This window comes from Elaeis guineensis, chromosome 2 (assembly GCF_000442705.2).
Source record: "Elaeis guineensis isolate ETL-2024a chromosome 2, EG11, whole genome shotgun sequence".
NCBI classification, from domain to species: domain Eukaryota; kingdom Viridiplantae; phylum Streptophyta; class Magnoliopsida; order Arecales; family Arecaceae; genus Elaeis; species Elaeis guineensis.
Genome location: NC_025994.2, coordinates 85762496 through 85781465, shown reverse-complemented (window position 1 = coordinate 85781465; position 18970 = coordinate 85762496). Strand labels below are relative to the sequence as shown.

Here is an 18970-nt window from a genome sequence, read left to right as displayed (position 1 = left end):
GCATAAAAACTCCCAACTTTGAAATTAATGCACTCACCAATTTCAAACCCTTCTTTCTCTAAAAATTCAAAATCTATTTTTCTCTCAATAGACACAGCCCTTGAAGAAAATGGGATCAACTTTGAAATGATGGCGTCAACTATGCTGAGGGCTGAACTGGGGTGGAAGTGAACCACGCAGGAGCTGGTGAAGATGGTGGAGCTAGAGCAGTCGGATGAGGAGGAGGTGGAGTGGGAGCTGCCGGAGGTGGAGGAGCAGTCGAAGGAAGGGGAGAAGACAAAGCAGAGGCGATCAGAGGAGGTGGTGAAATGGATTGAGAAGACTTAGGCCAATCTTGACGGTGCTTCGTCCGACATCTTGGACATTCAAACCTTCTTAGAGCAACCCGCTTCCTTAGCACCATGGATCCAAGATCCTCTCGAAAATGCAGTGGATTAGGATTCTAAGAGAGGGATTCTAGGATTTCTAGGGTTTAGAGATTAGACAGCTCGAGAATGGCTTTAAAGAAATAAAAAGGAATAGTGACGGTCTGACAAAATCTCATTTAAAAATAGGCTCCCTGACAACTTAGTCGACTAAGATTAAGTTTGAGTCGACTAAGTACTGAGTTGACTAAATTTTTCATAAAGAAAAAACTTAGCCGGCTCAGTCTGGCACAAATCTGAACATTCAAATTTTAGGGCTAAAAGTGATGCAATGAGACATGCTTTGTCTAATAGAATTTAAACATCGATAATTTAAGAACATTTATCACATTGTAGCAATCATTTCAATATATAAGCACATTCAATAATTTAACAATATGGATCAAATAAACTTAATTACTTTCTTATGATGCAAAATCTCTCTTTATTTAGAGGTTTCATAAAAATATCTATAATTTGATTTTCAGTTGGCACAAATTCAAGAGTTATATCATTGTTTTGCACATGATCTCCAATAAGATGATGTCTAACTTCTATATATTTAGTTTTGAGTGCAATACAGGATTTTTAGTTAAATTTATGACATTAGTGTTGTCACATCGAATAGAAATATTGTTACAAGTAATATCATAGTCTTCTAGTTATTGTTTGATCCATAATAGTTGAGCACAACAACTCCAATGGCAATGTATTAGGCTTCCACTGTAGATAAGACTATTGAGTTTTATTTTTGTTAAATCATGAGATCAAATTAACTCTTAAAAATTGATAAGTACCATTTATATTTTTTTTATCTAAGCAACAACCAGCAAAATCATAATGACTATAGTCAATTAAGTCTAATAAAGATTGCAAAGAATACTATAAACCTATATTTTGAGTATTTATTAAGTATTTAAATATTCTTTTAACTGTAACTATATATGATTCTTTTGGATTAGATTGATATGTGCATATATACATACACTGAACATTATATCTGACTTACTTGTAATTAAGTAAAGTAAGGATCCAATCATATCTCGATATAGCTTGGGATCCACTACTTTTTCTTTTGGATCTTGATCGAGCTTGCAGTTTGTGCTCATGGGGGTGCCACTTCTTTGATATTCTCCATTTCAGATTTTCTTAATATTTCTTAATTACTTATTTTGGTTGATGAAGATCTCTCATTAGTTTGCTTGATCTGGAGTCCGAAAAAGAAGTTCAGTTCTCCCATCATGCTTATCTCGAACTCTCTCTATATAAGACTTGTAAATTTTCTACATAGATCTTTATTAGTAGCATTAAATACAATATCATCAACATATAATTGCACAATCAACAAATCATTTATTTTTTCTTAATAAATAATATTTTATCTATATTTCTCTTTTAAAATTATTATCTAATAAAAATTTGCTTAATCTATCATACCAAGCCTAGGAGCTTGTTTTAATCAATATAGTACTTTTTTAAGTTTATAAACATGATTAGGCAATTCTTGATTTTGAAACCCTGAAGGTTGTTCCATATAAATTTCTTCCTCAATTAATCCATTCAAAAATGCACTTTTTATATCTATTTGAAAAAGTTTGAAATTCATGAAACAAGTAAATGCTAAGAGCAATTTAATAGCCTCAAGTCTAGCAACCGATACAAAGAATTCATCAAAATTAATTTTTTTTTTTGATTGTATCCTTGTATAACCAATCTAGCTTTGTTTCTAATTATATTACCTTTTTTATCTAGTTTATTCCTAAGATCCATTTTGTTCCAATTACTAAGAAATTTTCAAGTCTTTTAACTAATTTTCAAACTTTATTCTTTTTAAATTGATTTAATTCTTCTTACATTGCTAAAATCTAATTTGGATCTTTTTCAGTTTCTATTATGTTCTTAGGTTCTAAGTGTGATACAAATGCAAAATAATTCATCGCTTCCCTAAGTGATGCTCTAGTCTTAACTCCATGAGATGGATTAGCTAAAATTAACTACTTAGATGATTGTGAACATACCTCCATTTCTTTGGTAGACTAGATGTACCTTACTCATTTTGGGGTTGTGATTCCTCTCCTTCAACCTCTTGTTTTTCATCTTTTTTTTTTTGCGAGGGATTGTCTTCAATAGTCATCTCCTTCAATTTTTCTTTCAGAGTTCCTGCATCCACATCAAGCTCTTCTTTTCTTACTTTAAGAAAGTTAGTCTCATCAAAAATAACATGCACTGACTCCGCTACTTTAATGTTTCTTGTTAAACACTCTATATGTTCTACTATGAGATGAATAACTTAGAAAAATAGCTTTATCAAATTTTGCATCGAATTTTTCTAGTTTATCTTTACCATTTATTAGGATAAAATATCTACAACCAAAAATTTTGAAGTATGAAATGTTAGGCTTCTTTTCTTTGTAAAGCTCATATGGGGTTTTTTTTACAATTGATCTTATTAGTGCTCTATTTAGCACATAGCATGCGGTGTTAATAGCTTCTATCCAAAAATATTTTGATAGGTTGCTTTCACAAAGCATGGTCCGTGCCATTTCAATTAAAGTCCTATTCTTTCTTTCTACCACCCTATTTTGTTGAGATATCCTAGGTGCAGAAAAATTATGGTTAATTCTATTCTAAATCTGGGTTGACAAAGTCTCCTGCAACCAAAAATTGATTTTATGTCACTAATACTGAATCGACTCAAACATCCTCTTAGTCGACTCAAATTGCGTGTCAAGCGTGTCATGAAGTTTTTGACAGCTTTTTTTCTCTAATTTCATTTCTAGGCTAGACTTATCTCATTTACTTGATTTTATTCCTTATTAACCTTCTTTTTAAGGTGTGTCTAGTTTAAAATGTCTTCATAAAACTCGAGTGGTGGTGCTTTATTTAATTGATGAAAATCACTTGAAATAAGGTGAGCATTTGGAATTTAAACTACACATCCTCAAAAACAATATGAGTAACATAACAAATTATACTCAAATACTTTTATTATCATCAAAATCAAAGGTCAACAGTAGGGGTATGTGGTCTATGGTGAACCGGACTAGTGGGGTGAGGCTACATAGAGGATATCTGTTGAACCAGTGGAAGGAGATGAAGCATCGATCCAGTCTTGCCAATGAGGATTTTTTTCTGAAGTTAGACCATGTAAAGTTTCTGTTCGAGAGTCTGAGTTTTATCAGTGCCTATGAGTTGATGAAGTTGTTGAAGAGTCTTGAGCTTGGTTTTGATTTAGATACCCCTTTCCATTCTGAAGAAAATCGTACTGCACTAAAGTCTCCAATCAATATCTATGGGGGATTGTTATCTTCTCTCAATTTCCTAAGTTCTACAAATAACCTCAGACGTTCTTGTTGAGTATGTGGGCCGTAGATGTTGGAGAGCATATGTGTGAAGCCGTCGATTTACAGGTGAGTGTAATGGTTAGAGAGTAGGTGCCCTTTTTGAGTGAAACGCCTTCAAACATATTCAAATTCCAGCAAGAGAGTAGGCCTCCCGAAGATCCTACAGCATCTAGCGAGGTCCATCTTCCAAATTTTAATCCACAGATCTTCTTTTGCAAGTTTTGGTTCATATTATTCTGTTTTGTTTCTTGTATGGACACAACCGAACAGTTTGCATGTTTAATAGTTTCCTTTATTGAGCGTTTTTTCTTGGATCTGCCAGTACCTCTCGTGTTCCAACTAAGTATCATTAATTGAGATTAAGGAACACTTTGGTAGCAACAAAGTGGATACATAAAGGCTTGATAACTTCTAGAGTAATGCCAAGAAGGTATAGCCGAATGGCTAGACCATTTGCAGATCCATGATTCTAACTTCAAAAATCCCACAGGGACAACAGGGGAGGAAAACAAGCATGATAAAGCGAAATGTAAGCGAAAGAGGAACTGGAATTGGGGCCTATGAATGTTCCTTTGGCCCCTCAGAAGAGACTTTGAAAGAGGGTTCATCCTTTTGCAGTAGCCAAACTTGATCTGCCAGTTTGCCGCATCGATGAGTTTCAAGAGACTTCAGTTTGCCTACTGGTTCGGGTTGATCTCCTGCTTCCAGCAACAATCCACATTGTTTTCCCATTTCTAAGATTTGAGCTGATGTCAGGGAATTTATGTACAATATATCTCTTGTGATGAGAGAGTCTTCGACCAAGCCAAGTGATCTGATCTTTTTGGATCTCAATCGAGCACTTCATTTTGCCGGAGTTGTTCCTGTGTTTGTCTCTTTAGTGAGGCTTGTAATGGCATACTAAGGTATGATGGTGGTTTGCACCTGTAGGGTCTGGTGATCTGAGTTGTTGCATGAATCCAGAATTCTGGTAAAGACCTGCCTTAGGGGAATAGTCGTTGCATTTGTAGATGAGTAGCTATGTTTTGTGAACGTGTGCATAGCTTGAGTTTTCAAAAGGCTGCAGGTAGATGTTAGAGGTGTCTATGGTATTTGAGGTCACAGTCAAGTTAGTGGCCGTTGGCTGAAAGCAAGAAGTGGGAGAATTCAAATTTGAGTCGTTGACATAGAGTGTCTTGTTTGGAATGTCTATCAGTAGGATAGATGATGGCTTAGCCCAAGGGTTAGGCTTCACAAAGTAGTGTAGTAGGCGCTCTGATAGGCAACGGTTGATCTCTGGGATTAGCGACTGCACAGCTGGTAATGCTGATGTGGATGTCATAGAATTTAAGACGAGCTGTTGATTAAGCTCTTGGCTATCTCCTGGCTGTCCTCCCTACGTGGCCGTAGGGTCATCCTCCTTGAGTTTGGGCTGTCGGTTGAAGGACCTGACCTCCTTTTGTTCTCAGGCGAGGGCGATCCATTCCCGGAACCGCACCAGTAATCCCAGTCGTCATCATCTCCGTCGGCATCCTCGCTCAAAGAGGATGAATCCGGGGGGTCTGTTCAGAGACAATTAATCTTGATCTTAACGTTATAACTGAAAGAGCCCACTGTTACATTAACAGAATCTGGCACATCCTCAATTTCTTCACAAAAGAAATCTAAATTGAAAGATGTAAGATCTTCCCAAGTTAGACCGTGCTTATTTGCTCTATGAGGTAATCCGAAACTTGATGATGGCAGCCACCGCTTGAGAATTCCAACAACTAAGAGGAAAATTAATTAAACTGGCACTTACCTTGAGTTTCAGCTTGTGAGGCACACCCCTCTTGCATGGATCCCAGTGACTTACCAGCAGTTGAAAACCATTACCTTTGATTCTACCTCCGGTCATTAGTTGGTGAACTATTTCTTTCGAAGGGGCATGAAGAATGTGTTAGGATCGATTAGTCGCCTGATGGTCCAGGAACCAATGACATTTGCCTTGCGAGCGAGAGCACTTTGCACGTCGTCTTCTTTGATTGCTCTTCAAAAGCTTCAACGTAGGTGTCAGGTTGACTCGGTCAATAGAGCAGGAAGAGTCCCGTATAGGTGTCATGTTGACTCGATCAACAGAGCAGGGCAGAACTCTCCCTTTCCGTTTCCGCCCACGAATTGGTGGGGGCGGTTACGAAAACCTCCTCCCCCCACACGCAGGCCTCATCTTGACCATGCAGCGGGATTTTTTTTTTTTAAGAGATCTTCTTCCTCTCGTTCTGCTTGTTATTCATGAGAGAGAATCAGAAAAATAGAGAGATTGAGAACTTTTCTTTGATGTACTATTAATTCTCACATAGTAAAATTTCTCGCCTCCGCCTGTGGACGTAGGAGTATCGTTTTGATCTCCGAACCACGTAAATCTGTGTATTCTTCTTCTTCCCTAAATTTCTTTTCGTTCTGTGTTGGAGGTGTGATTCTGGTGTCCGTTCGTGCATTGGCATTATTATTTGTGTTTGTGTGCGAATTTATCCCATCAAACTGGTATCAGAGCCTGGTTATCAGATCGCTCGTTCTGTCTGTACACAAGCTCCGTTTGCTACTTTGTGAAGGATTCCAGATGGCTGCGAAGTTCGAAATCGAGAAGTTCGATCGGAATATTAGTTTCAGTATTTGGCAAGTCAAGATGCGTACGATTTTGATGCAACAGGGGTTGCAGAAGGCGTTACTTGGAGAGGAGAAGATGCCGGCCACATTATCTGAAGAAGAAAATAAGAGATGGATGAGAAAGCTCTGGCTGCGATTCAGTTGTGCTTATCGAATGAAGTTCTGCGGGAAGTTATTCATGAGAAGTCAGCGGCTGCTTTGTGGCTCAAGTTAGAGTCGTTGTACATGAAAAGTCCCCACCAGCAAGCTACATTTGAAGCAGCGTCTCTTCATGTTGAAGATGGTTGAAGGTACATCTGTAAAAATCCATCTTGATGAATTTAATTCTATTCTTATGGATCTAGAGAATTTAGAAGTCAAGATTGAAGATGAGGACCAAACCCTTTTATTGCTCTGCTCTTTACCACCATCATTTAAACACTTTAGAGAAACTCTACTTTATGGTAGAGATTCTATTTCTGTTGAAGATGTGAAATCATCCCTATTTTCGAAAGAGTTGATGGATAGAGACTTAACTGGTGGTAGTAGTGAAGGGGTTTCTGAAGGCCTTGTGGCCAGAGGCCGGTCTCAAGAGAGAACTTTTGAGAAAAAGAAGGAAGAGCGCAGATCAAAGTCAAAAAATAAGTTTAAAGTCTGCGATTACTATAAGAAAAAAGGGCACACCAAAATTGATTGTTACAAGTTAAAAAACAAACAGAAAAGAGAAGCAGAAAAATCTGAGAATACAGCAGAGGCTGGAGTTGCAAAAGATGAGTCCCGATGATTATGTTTTATCTGTTAATATTGTCAGATCCAAAGATGAATGGATTTTAGATTCGGGTTGCTCCTACCACATGTGTCCTTACAGGGATTGGTTCTACACCTATGAGCAGATTGATAGTGGAGTTGTCTTGATGGGTAACAATGCCCCATGCAAGACTGTTGGGATAGGTTCAATTCGAATTAAAATGCATGATGGCATAGTGAGGACATTGACACAGGTTAGACATATTCCTGACTTGAAGAAGAATCTCATATCCCTAGGCACCCTTGAAGCCAATGGGTGCAAGTATTCAGCTGAAGGTGGAGTTCTCAGAGTTTGTAGAGGTGCTCTTGTTTTGATAAAAGCCAAAAGGTCCAGTACTTTGTACACTTTGATGGGCACTACAGTTACTGGTGCAGCAGCTGCTGCATCTCCTTCTATGTCAGAACCAGAAGTCACTAAACTTTGGCATATGAGTGAAAAGGGCATGACTATGTTGAGCAAGAGAGGCTTGCTTTGTGGTCAGAGTACAGGCAAGGTAGATTTTTGTGAGCATTGCATCTTTGGGAAGCAGAAGAAAGTCAGCTTTCAAACAGCAATTCACAGAACCAAGGCTACTCTGGATTATATTCATTCTGATCTTTGGGGTCCTGTCCGTGTTCCTTCTAAAGGTGGTGCCAGGTATTTTCTAACTTTTATTGATGATTATTGTAGAAAAGTTTGGGTGTTTATGCTTAAACATAAAGATGAAGTGTTCAGGCAATTCAAACAGTGGAAGGCTTTGATTGAAAAATAAACTGGAAAGAAAATTAAAAGGCTGAGGACAGATAATGGGCTTGAATTTTGCTCTGGTGAGTTTAATGAGTTTTGTGAAAATGAAGGCATTGTCAGGTATCGTACAGTGAAATACACTCCACAGCAAAATGGAGTGGCAGAGAGGATGAACAGAACTCTTTTAGAAAGAGTCCGTTGTATGTTGTCAAATGCAGATCTTAACAAAGATTTTGGACAGAGGCAGTGTCTACAGCTTGTTATTTGGTGAACCGTTCTCCAGCTACAGCCATTGAATGCAAGACTCCAGAAGAGATGTGGTCAGGTAACCCTCCTGATTATTCTTATTTAAAAATTTTTGGATGTCCTGCTTATGTTCATGTTAATGATGGTAAATTAGATCCAAGAGCTAAAAAGTGCATTTTTCTTGGTTATGCATCAGGGGTGAAAGGATATAGGTTTTGGTGTCCTGATCCCAAATCTCTTAAATTTTTAATTAGAGAAATATTACTTTTGATGCATCTGCAATGTTATCTCCTAGAGAGGAGAAAGTTGTTTCATCTGATGCAGGTTCTTCAGGTAATGACATGAAACAGGTGGAGTTTGAAAGCGGTGGTTCTACTATTGTGAAGCATTCTTTCCAGCAATAATAGCAGGTGACAGATTCAGCTCAGGTGGAGAAAACTCCATAAATGTAGCAGTTTTTCTAGCTAGAGATAGGCAGAGAAGAGATATTAGACTACCTCAGAGATATGCAGATATGGTTGCTTATGCATTGTCAATTGCAGAGGAGACACTTGATGCTAATGAGCCTTCTAGGTATTCAGAGGCTATATCTCGTGAGGATTCAGCTCAGTGGATAGTTGCTATGCAGGAAGAGATTGAGTCTCTCCTGAGAAATAAAACTTGGAAGTTAGTGAAGGCTCCTAAAGGAAAGAAGGTAGTTGGCTGCAAATGGATCTTCAAGAAGAAAGAACGTACTCCAGGTGTTGAAGATGCTAGATACAAGGCATGGTTGGTTGCAAAGGGCTACAGTTAGGTAAAAGGTATTGATTATAATGATGTTTTCTCACCTGTTGTGAAACATAGTTCTATTCATTTTTTACTAGCATTAGTTGCTTCTTATAACTTGGAGTTAGAGCAGATGGATATAAAATAGCCTTTCTGCATGGTGAACTTGAAGAGCAGATTTATATGCAGTAACTGAAGGTTTTCAAGTTGAAGAAAAAGAGGACCATGTTTGTTTACTGAAAAAATCATTATATGGTTTGAAGCAATCTCTAGACAATGGTATAGGAGATTTGATACCTTTATGACACAACATGGATACTCTAGGAGCAGTTTTGACAGTTGTGTCTACTTCAGAAAACTGTCAGGTAATTCTGTTATTTATCTGTTGTTATATATTGATATATGTTGATTGCAGTAGCAGATATTTTTAGATCAATCAGCTGAAGCTTTACTCAGAGTGAGTTTGAAATGAAAGACTTAGGAGCAGCAAAGAAAATTTTGGGATGGAGATCCAGAGGAATAGAGGTGCAGATAAATTATTTCTGACACAGGCCAGTTATGTTGAGAAAGTTCTTCATAGGTTTGACATGTGGGATGTAAACTAGTTTCTACACCACTTGCTACTCCAAACTTTCAGCTTCTTTATTACCTCAGTCCACAAATAAAGAGGTATATATGTCACGTATTCCATACTCCAGTGCAGTTGGCTCTTTGATGTATGCTATGGTCTATACCAAACTAGATATTTTACAGGCAATCAGTGTTGTGAGTAGATATATGTCCAATCCTGGTAAAGTATATTGGCAGGTAGTGAAATGGATTTTCAAGTATTTGAAAGTACTGTTAACACTTGTTTGGAGTTTGGCATGAACGGTGATGTTTTGTCTGGATATGTTGATTCAGACTTTGCAGAGATCTTGATAGAAGAGATCTCTTACTGGTTATGTTTTTCAGTTGGTGGTTGTACTGTTAGTTGAAAAGCTACACTTCAGCCTACAGTTGCATTATCTATTACAGAAGCAGAGTTTATGACAGCAGCAGAGGCAGTGAAGAAAGCTATGTGGTTAAGAGGCTTATTTGGAGAACTTAGTTTGGAACAGAAAGAGGCTATTATATACTGTGATAGTCAGAGTGCTATTCATCTCATTAAAGATCAGATGTTTCATGAGAGAACGAAGCATATTGATGTGAGGTACCATTTTATTCGAGAAGTCATTGCATAGGGCAATATTGTTGGAAGAAAATTGGTACTGAAGACAATCCAGTGACATGTTGACAAAACCTCTTCCAGTGGTCAAGTTCAAGTATTGCTTGGACTTGGTTGGAGTCTATAATACTTGAGGATATCCTTCAGGGTTTTGGAGGAGATGAGAATTTTCTACTATTGTTTTTATGAGAATTTAAGTTTGAGGAGATAGATCAAGATTGTGGAGAATTTTCTACTATTGGTCCAGGAACCAATGACATTTGCCTTGCAAGCGAGAGCACTTTGCACGTCGTCTTCTTTGATTGCTCTTCCAAAAGCTTCAACGTAGGCCGCTCGATCAAGATATAGCTGTGCTTCCTCCGTTTCTGAGGTTACTGTCACAAAGGCTTTACGAAGGTCATTAGCCATGGTGGTTGATCTGGATCTTTGCACCGTTGGTTTGCGGGGGCGTTCTGTAGGAATGGGTTTGTGCCGGGGCTTCTCATCCTGTTTGGTGGGTGATTTGTGGCGCTCTCTGCACAAGCGAGCCCAGTGTCCAAATTGCCTGCATGTGAAATATTTTATAGGATTGCGGCAGGATTCAATCCTGTGGTCCTTATCCCCACACGGAAAACACATTCCAATAGGGAATAGAATAGCTCGGCGATCGGCTCTAGACGGATAGTGGGAGGATTTTGTTAGATCCGGGTGATCTGATCGTCGGAAGTTGCGGCCGTTCTTTAACACGTCTACATAGGTTTGATATGTCATCTCGCGATGTTGATCAGACGAGAGTGCAGTGGAAGGGACGCATTGAGGCGGCCGAGCGTGATGTTCCCGCGGCCATCGGCGCCGATGAAGGGTTTTCGATGGAGTGGAGGTCCGCTTAATATGGGAGTTAAGTGGCCTTGTCCTGCCAGGATGCGGCGCATTGTGGTTTGAGGCACTCTTCGATTTACTGCATGGTACATGGACAGCGGCGAGAGGGTCTCGAGACAGTGAGAGGGGGTGTGTGGCGATGCTGTTTACCACTCCTTTGTCCTTGATTGGTGGTAGTAAGGATCGTTTTCCTTGATTTAAGGTTGACACTAGAGTGCAGGTGTCGGATCCTGATCCCAAAGGGTGGTGGGCCTAATAGTCCTCTGAAGTCTGGAGGCGGTTTTAGGGCACTGACCTTTCGTTGGCGCCCCTACGGAATGGAGTTCGCACCCGTTGCAATTGAAAGTTACCGATGTTGTACTGTCGTTGATGCGCAGTTGTGTTTAGGTGGTGTCTGTTGGACTGTCGGACTGGAAAAGAGAGGATGTCTTGACCCCGTCCAGTCAGAAGTGGGAGCTCTAGAAAGTCCAAGGACGTGCTCTCTAAGACTAGAAACCTCGAAGCTTTCCTTGTCTTCTCCATTTGGGTACTCATGACATGCTATCGGAGATACATTGGGAGTGGAGGAAGATTTGTTGGTGATCGACGGAAAGTTTCTCCCACCGGAACCCCAGAAGTTTCTCTCTCTGAAGCCCCTGGAGCTTGTCACTCTGAAACGCTTCATCCCGTCAACCACTGGCCTTCAATGGAGCTGCTTGGAAGCTGATGGCACGGCAGGTGGTTTACTTAGTGGATGGAACTCATGGAAATTCTCCCTCGAAAATACAATCAAATTATCATTGTCTTTGTGTCATGCCTTTGACTTGAGATTGCGAGCCAGAAGTCGTGGCAACTGCCGCATACCTATAGAGAGCTCTCTTCACAAATATGCAAAGCATCTCATCACGATATTATAAAGCAACAGTGAAACTCATAATAAATTTAATTCAAAATTTAACTAACCAAAATCAACTTTAGTCTCTCACAAAATTTTAATAATATTCCAAGATTTTACATCAATTATACTTCAAATAATAATATTATAAAAAATATAAGTTTATATTATCAACTCTTGCTTCTAGCTCACTCCCAAAATAATATTCATATCTGTAATTAAGAATCTGAATCTAAAAAATAAAAAAGAGAGATGATGAGCTTGATAGCCCAGCAAGTAATGAATACTAGATATGTCAGATATATTATATAATATTCAAAATAATATCATTAATAAACATAAGAATATATTTTATGCTAATTCAATGTAAATTAAATCCTTCAAATATTCATATATAAACATAATCGTAAGATCAATTTAAACCAAAACACTTAACTCAACAGGTTTTAATTATGGCCAATATATAATCTCTATGGGCAGAGTCCACTGAATACCAGCGCACAATCTGTACTAACAGGATCCACTGAGTACCAATGTATAATCTCTATTAGCAGAGCCACTTAAATATAGTTAGGCTCAGAGCACAAATCCGATCCGTATTAAAGTACTTATTCAATATAATAAATAGATTTTATAATTTGCACTAAACATATACATAATCAATATAAATCTAAATCATAGTACTCCAAAAATCACTTTCCTTCAAAATATAGTTTCATGTATAATTCAAAGACTATTTATTTACTTTCAAAATAATTATAAAATATTTCGAGAAGATGATTCATTATTGTAGAACAATGAACGGATAGATTCAATCAATCTCGAGTGCATCTTTCTAAACCTATTATTTAAAATTATATTTTTATATTAATTTTAATTCATAATAAAATCAAAATAAAATTTCAAATTAAAATGCCACTTAAGATCGGATCGGAGATTGGGTGTGTTTTTCGAATTAGATTTCTGGATAAAATCAAACTATTCATAAAAGATGGATCTCTAATTTTCCTAATCCTAAGAAAAAGAAAGAAACAACAAACATGGTAAAGAGAGAAAAATATTGAAGGAGAAAAATAAATCTAAAGAGAGAAAATCTTAAAGAAAGAAAGTAAAGAGAGAAAAATTAGGAAGAGAAAGAGAGGAGAGAGGGAAGAGAGATTTTTTTTCTTTTTTTTTCCTTCTTCTTTTTTCCTTTTTTTTCTTTTTTTTCTTTTTTTCCATGGGAAACAGAAGGCCCATGTGTCCTCTTCCCTTTTCTTCTTTCATGAAACAAGGGGGCACTCTTCCCCTTGTTCCCAAAGCTGGGAGGTCCTCCTCTTAGCCGAGGACTCCCATGGCTAGAGGAGTAGTTCCCAGCGGCGATAGCCGGCTGGGTCCGGTGACTGGTAGCAGCCCATGACGGTGGAAATAATCAAAACAAAATAGGATAAATAGGGATCCAAAATCATATTTTCAAGGGATCTTTGGCTGCAAAATCAGTAAAATTTCAAGCTTAAAACCTATAGAAGGAATAGGAAAAGATGGTTGAAGAGTTTTACCTTATATTGGTTGAGATTTGACTCAAATTTCTGACAGCCAAAACAAAATCAAACCACCAGCATATTCAAGAAAAATCATGGGAAGGGGCAGCAAACTTTAGTGATCCGGTGGCTATTTCAAGGGAGCAGACGATCCTCTGTATAGAGGGTGAAATTGGAGGGGTTTGAGGCCAAAATTGGAGTCTTAGTCGGAAGTGGGAAGAACTCCTTCGGGATTTCTTAAATGTTTTTTGTTTGGGTTGTTTCCTTTGGGGCTGGGTTGGGTCAAGTGGGTTAGGCCTAATTGGGTTAGATATTACATTTTTTCTTCCTAAAAAAAAATTCATCCTCGAAATTTTTTTATCTATACTTTCAGAAGATAGAGATTCACAATTCTAATCTCATCCTTAATTTTTCATTATTCTTAATCGTCGATGCAAATTCATCATTAAATTATTTGATAAAGAAATGGTCAAAATCTCAAGAGTAGCTCTAAATCAGAATCATTCATTTCTTATAATCAAAATTAATATTTTAATTTCAAATAAGACTATCAAGTTTCTTACTAAAATATCAGCTACTCTTGACTTAATCAATCTATCACAAGATCATGAACAAACTTTACTGTGCTCTCAATAGATGCACATTCGAGCCTAATTTCTAAGATCAATAAACAATCTCAATTTCCATCTAGTAGATAAAGAAATCTAAGCTTCAAATATTTTAAATCTAAAATCAAAAATCAACGGTCCACTCATCTTAGACTTAAGGTGCTAAAAATTTTATAGCATGATAGATAGGAGACTTATCTATAAAATCACGCAGCAACATCCAACATAATCCAAAATATTGTTCTTTCTAATATCCATGAATTTTCTGTATAACAAATATCAAATCTCATCATCTATCATTAACTCAAAGAATCAATATTGTTGACTAACTTAAAACAATCTAGATAATTCAGATCATTATGCTTCCACTGTATATTCTGATTCAAATCTATCAATATACTTATATCAAATCTAAGTTTCTAGATTATGTCATAATCAATATAAGTCATCATCCCAATATCCCTAGTAACTATCCATTTACATCATTCAATGCCTGATCTACGTGCCATAAATTATTTACTTATGCTCTGATATCATATTAATTGTCATACCTTCAATCCGAGATTGCAAGTCGAGGTCATGGCAACCCCTGTATATCTATAGAGAACTCTTTTCATAAACATACAAGACATCTCATTATGATATCATAAAACAACAGTGAAACTCATAATAAATGTAGTCTAAAATTTAACGAACCAAAATCAACTTTAGTCTCTTGCAAAATTTCAATAATATTCAAATATCTGATATCAATTACACCTCAAATAATAATCTTATAAAAAATATAAATTTATATTATCAACTCTTGCTTCTAGCTCACTCCCAAAATAATATCCATATTTATAATTAAGAAGCTGAATTTAAAAAATAAAAAAGAGAGGTTATGAGCTTGACAACCTAATAAATAATGAATATCTCAACTAGATATTTCAGATATATTATATAATATTCAAAAATAATATCATGAATAAACATAAGAATATACTTTATACTAATTCAACTTAAATCAAATCCTTCAAATATTCATATATAAACATAATCGTAGGACCAATTCGAACGACCAAAACACTCAACTTAACAGCCTTTAACTATAGCCAATATATAACCCCCATTGACAACGTCCACTGAAAACCAACACACAACCTATACTAGTAAGATCCACTAAGTATCAATGTATAATCTCCATTGACGGGCTCATTGAAATATAGTTAGACCGAGAGCACAAATCCTATCTGTATCAAAGTACATATTAATATAATATATATATTTCATAATTTTCACTAAAAATTTGCATAATCAATAATAAATTAATAAATCATAGTATTCCAAAAATTATTTTTCGAAACATAGTATCATGTATAAGTCAAAGACTATTTATTTACTTTCAAAATAATTATGAAATATCTCGAGAAGATGGTTCATTATCTACTTCTGCAGAATACTGATGGACAGATTCAATCAATTTTGAGAGTATCCTTGAGAACCTATTATTCAAAATTATATCCTTACATGAATTATAATTCATAACTAAATAAAATAAAATCTCAAATCAAAACTTTACTTAAGATCGGATCAAAGATTGGATGTGTTTTTCGAATTAGATTTCTGGATAAAATCAAACTATTCATAGAAGATGGACCTCTAATTTTACTAGTCCCAAGAAAAAGAAAGAAACAACAAACATGATAGAGAGAGAAATAAATATAGAGAGAGAAAGTAGAAAGAGAAAGTGGAGAAATTAGGGAGAGAAAAAAAGAAGAGAGAGAGGAGAGAGAAAAGAGAAAAATTTTCTTTTCTCCCCCCCCCCCACCATCTTTTTGGGGGGCTATTTCCTTTGGGGCTGGGTTGCGTCAAGTGGGTTTGGCCCAATTGGGCTAGGTATTACACTCTGTCTGTAAAGCTATGTTGCCACTCTTTGAATAAGAATATTTGATTCTCTGTCTGCAGAGCTGTGTTGCCACTCTTTGAATAAGAATGTTTGCATCTTTTCTGTATATGGAATTTTGTTTGCAGACATCCATAAAGCTATTAAAGGCCCACGGTTGTTGGAGGGAGATATTAATATTATTGAAGGATTAGATCATAGGAGAGGCAATCCACTGGCGATATCAATCTTCTTTAGGAAGATTTATTTAACTCTACCTTTGTTTTTGTTTCAACCAATTAAAAGCATCTTTCATTCAAAAAAGAAACCTTATAGAAACTATCCAATGAGTCTAATTGCGTCCCATCATTGCGAAAAAAAACAATCTTTCCGGGGAGGGCAGCATGCTTTGGATGTGGAGCTATTATCGTCCAGCCCTCTAACCTAATGCGGTCGGACTACAGGAACCGTAGCATGGGGGACATCTTAATCCTTTAGCTGCTGCAAGGCTGGCTAATTATATGCAGCAAGAGCAAGGGAATTCCCCTGATTTTGGGAGGCACATGAGTCCGAATGCTAGCTAATGTGCTATTGACATTACACTATGTAGGTACCTATGCAGGTGAGGCATTGGTCGGTCCAAGAAACGACGGCAGCGGCACAAGGAGTTAATGACCAAATTGAATGTGCTGCAACATAGGGATCACTAGACAGCTCTTTTGCTTTATAGGGATATTGAAGGGGGGGGGGAGGGTGCTTAAAGACAGGCGTACATCAGTGTAGAAAGAAGAGAGTGTTTTACCTAATTAATTTTTTTTAAAAAAATTATTTATAAAAATAATCTAATTTTTAATTTATTTATCAAAATGATGCAAACAGGATAAAATATCATTTTATGATGGCCACATCACCCACCTTTTTCCTCCAATTTCTACGTAGGCGACAAAAAAAAAAAAAAACTAAAATCGCCGTTTCAAATGACGTTTTTTAAAATACCATTTGAAATGGCATTTTTGAAAACACCATTCCAAATGACATTTTCAAAAGCACCATTCGAAATGGTGATTTTAATTATTAATTACAAAAAAAATAAAAAAAATAAAAAATAAAAATTATAACTTTAAATTAAAAAAAATAAAAATTATAATTTTATTCAAATAAAAATCATCATTTCAAATTAGTATCCTCTTTTCAAATTATTTTTTTTAAAAAAATACCACAAAAGAAGAAAAAAATGAGAAAAAAAAAAAATTATAATTTTAAATTTAAAAAAATTAATTTTAATTTTAATTCAAATAAAAAAATAATTTCAAATTATTTTTCTATTTTAAATTTTTTTTAAAAACATATCCCAAAAAATCTTAAAAAATTAAAAAAATAAAAAATATCATAAAAAAGAAAAATCAGAATGAAATGAGAAAAAATAAAAATTATAATTTTGAATTTAAAAAAATAAAAATTTTAATTTTAATTCAAATAAAAAATATCATTTCAATTACTTTGCCATTTCAAATTAATTTTTGTACAAAAATATCTCAAAAAAATCTTTAAAAATATAAAAATAAAAAATACTATAAAAAAAAAATTAAAAAAAAGAAGAAAATAAAAATTATAATTTTGAATTAAAAAATTTTAATTTTAATTCAAATAAAAAACATCATTTCAAATTACTTTCCCATTTCAAATTAATTTTTTTAAAAAATATTCCAAATAAAAAAAAATATCTAAAAAAATGCCATAAAAATAGAAAAAATGGAAAAAATGGAAAAAAATTATAATTATAATTTGAAATTATAAAAAAAATTAAAATTTTAATTTGAATTCAAAAAAAATAAAAAAATAAGAAATCCATAAAAAAGTGAAAAAAAGGGAAAGAAATGGGAAAAAAATAAAAATTATAAATTGAAATTTTAAAAAAAATTAAAATTTTAATTTAATTCAAATAAAAAATATCATTTCAAATTATTATCCCCATTTCAAATTATTTTTTTAAAAAAATATTTGAAAAAAATTGGTGTAAAAAAATAAAAAATAACATAAAAAAAGAAAAAAGGGAAAAGAATTGAATTGAAAAAAAATAAAAATTGTAATTCTTAATTTAAAGAAAATAAAAATTTTAATTTTAATTCAAATTAAAATCATAATTTCAAATTACAATCCCCTTTTAAAATTAATTTTGTTTAAAAAATATCCCCAAAAAAATACCTTCAAAAATTAAAAAAATAAAAAATAGAATAGAAAATGAAGAAAATGAGAAAATATAAAAAAATAATTTTAATTTTTTTAAAAAAATTTAATTTTAATTCAAATAAAAATCATCATTTCAAATTACAATCTCCTTTTAAAATTAATTTTTTTAAAAATATCTCAAAAAAATATCTTAAAAAATTAAAAAAATAAAAAATATCAAAAAAAATAAAAAATAAAAAAATAAAAAAATAAAATTATAATTTTGAATTTAAAATTATACCAGAATCTTACCATCCTATATCGGTCCACACCGCACCATACATAGCTGTTCATGCCCGTACAGATCGAGATGTACCAGTACGGTCCGATTCATCTCATATATCAAAAAATTGGCTTGAACTTTGATGGTTTCCCACCGACTTGTCTGATTTAGCTTATTTTTAGATTTTAAGATATATAATTCAATTATCTGACATATTATTATTGTTTACATTATAATTTTTATAGCCCTTTTAGCATAACTTTTTCTCTCCTAATGTTTGGGATACATGAGAGTATTTGTATCGATATCCACAATACATAATATTTGATCACTTGAAATTAAATAATATAGAATAAAATTAATAATTAATAATATAAAATAGAATAAAAATATCAAGTGTACAAAAAATAGTACAATAAAATTTTAAAAATATTAAATATAAATAAAAAATACTAAGTCCCATAAGGATGTCGTGGTGCCCGTGGTCGCTTGGACCTTCTTAGGAAGGTCCTCAACGGCTGCTCCTGCTCCTGCTGTGATGGCTCCTCCCCTATATCAGTGGAGATCTGCTGGTCATGCTACTCAGAAATAAGTGATGCTGTTAGATTATTTACGGACTGAGCGACCCCCTCAACCCTCTCATCTGGATACACGGATGGGCCTGAAAAGAAAGTGTCATACTCATGTGGC

General features: G+C 34.9%; 1 protein-coding gene across 1 annotated transcript; it reads left to right on the top strand.

Annotated features, from left to right (window-relative positions):
- The first annotated feature begins 7206 nt into the window (after positions 1-7206).
- LOC140855296 (uncharacterized) lies at positions 7207-9874 on the top strand. Its single transcript, XM_073251170.1, has 5 exons — positions 7207-7796; positions 8428-8465; positions 8531-8920; positions 9075-9176; positions 9705-9874. The coding sequence occupies exons 1-5, from the start codon at positions 7207-7209 to the stop codon at positions 9872-9874; spliced, it is 1290 nt and encodes a 429-aa protein (XP_073107271.1).
- Positions 9875-18970: the final 9096 nt, after the last annotated feature.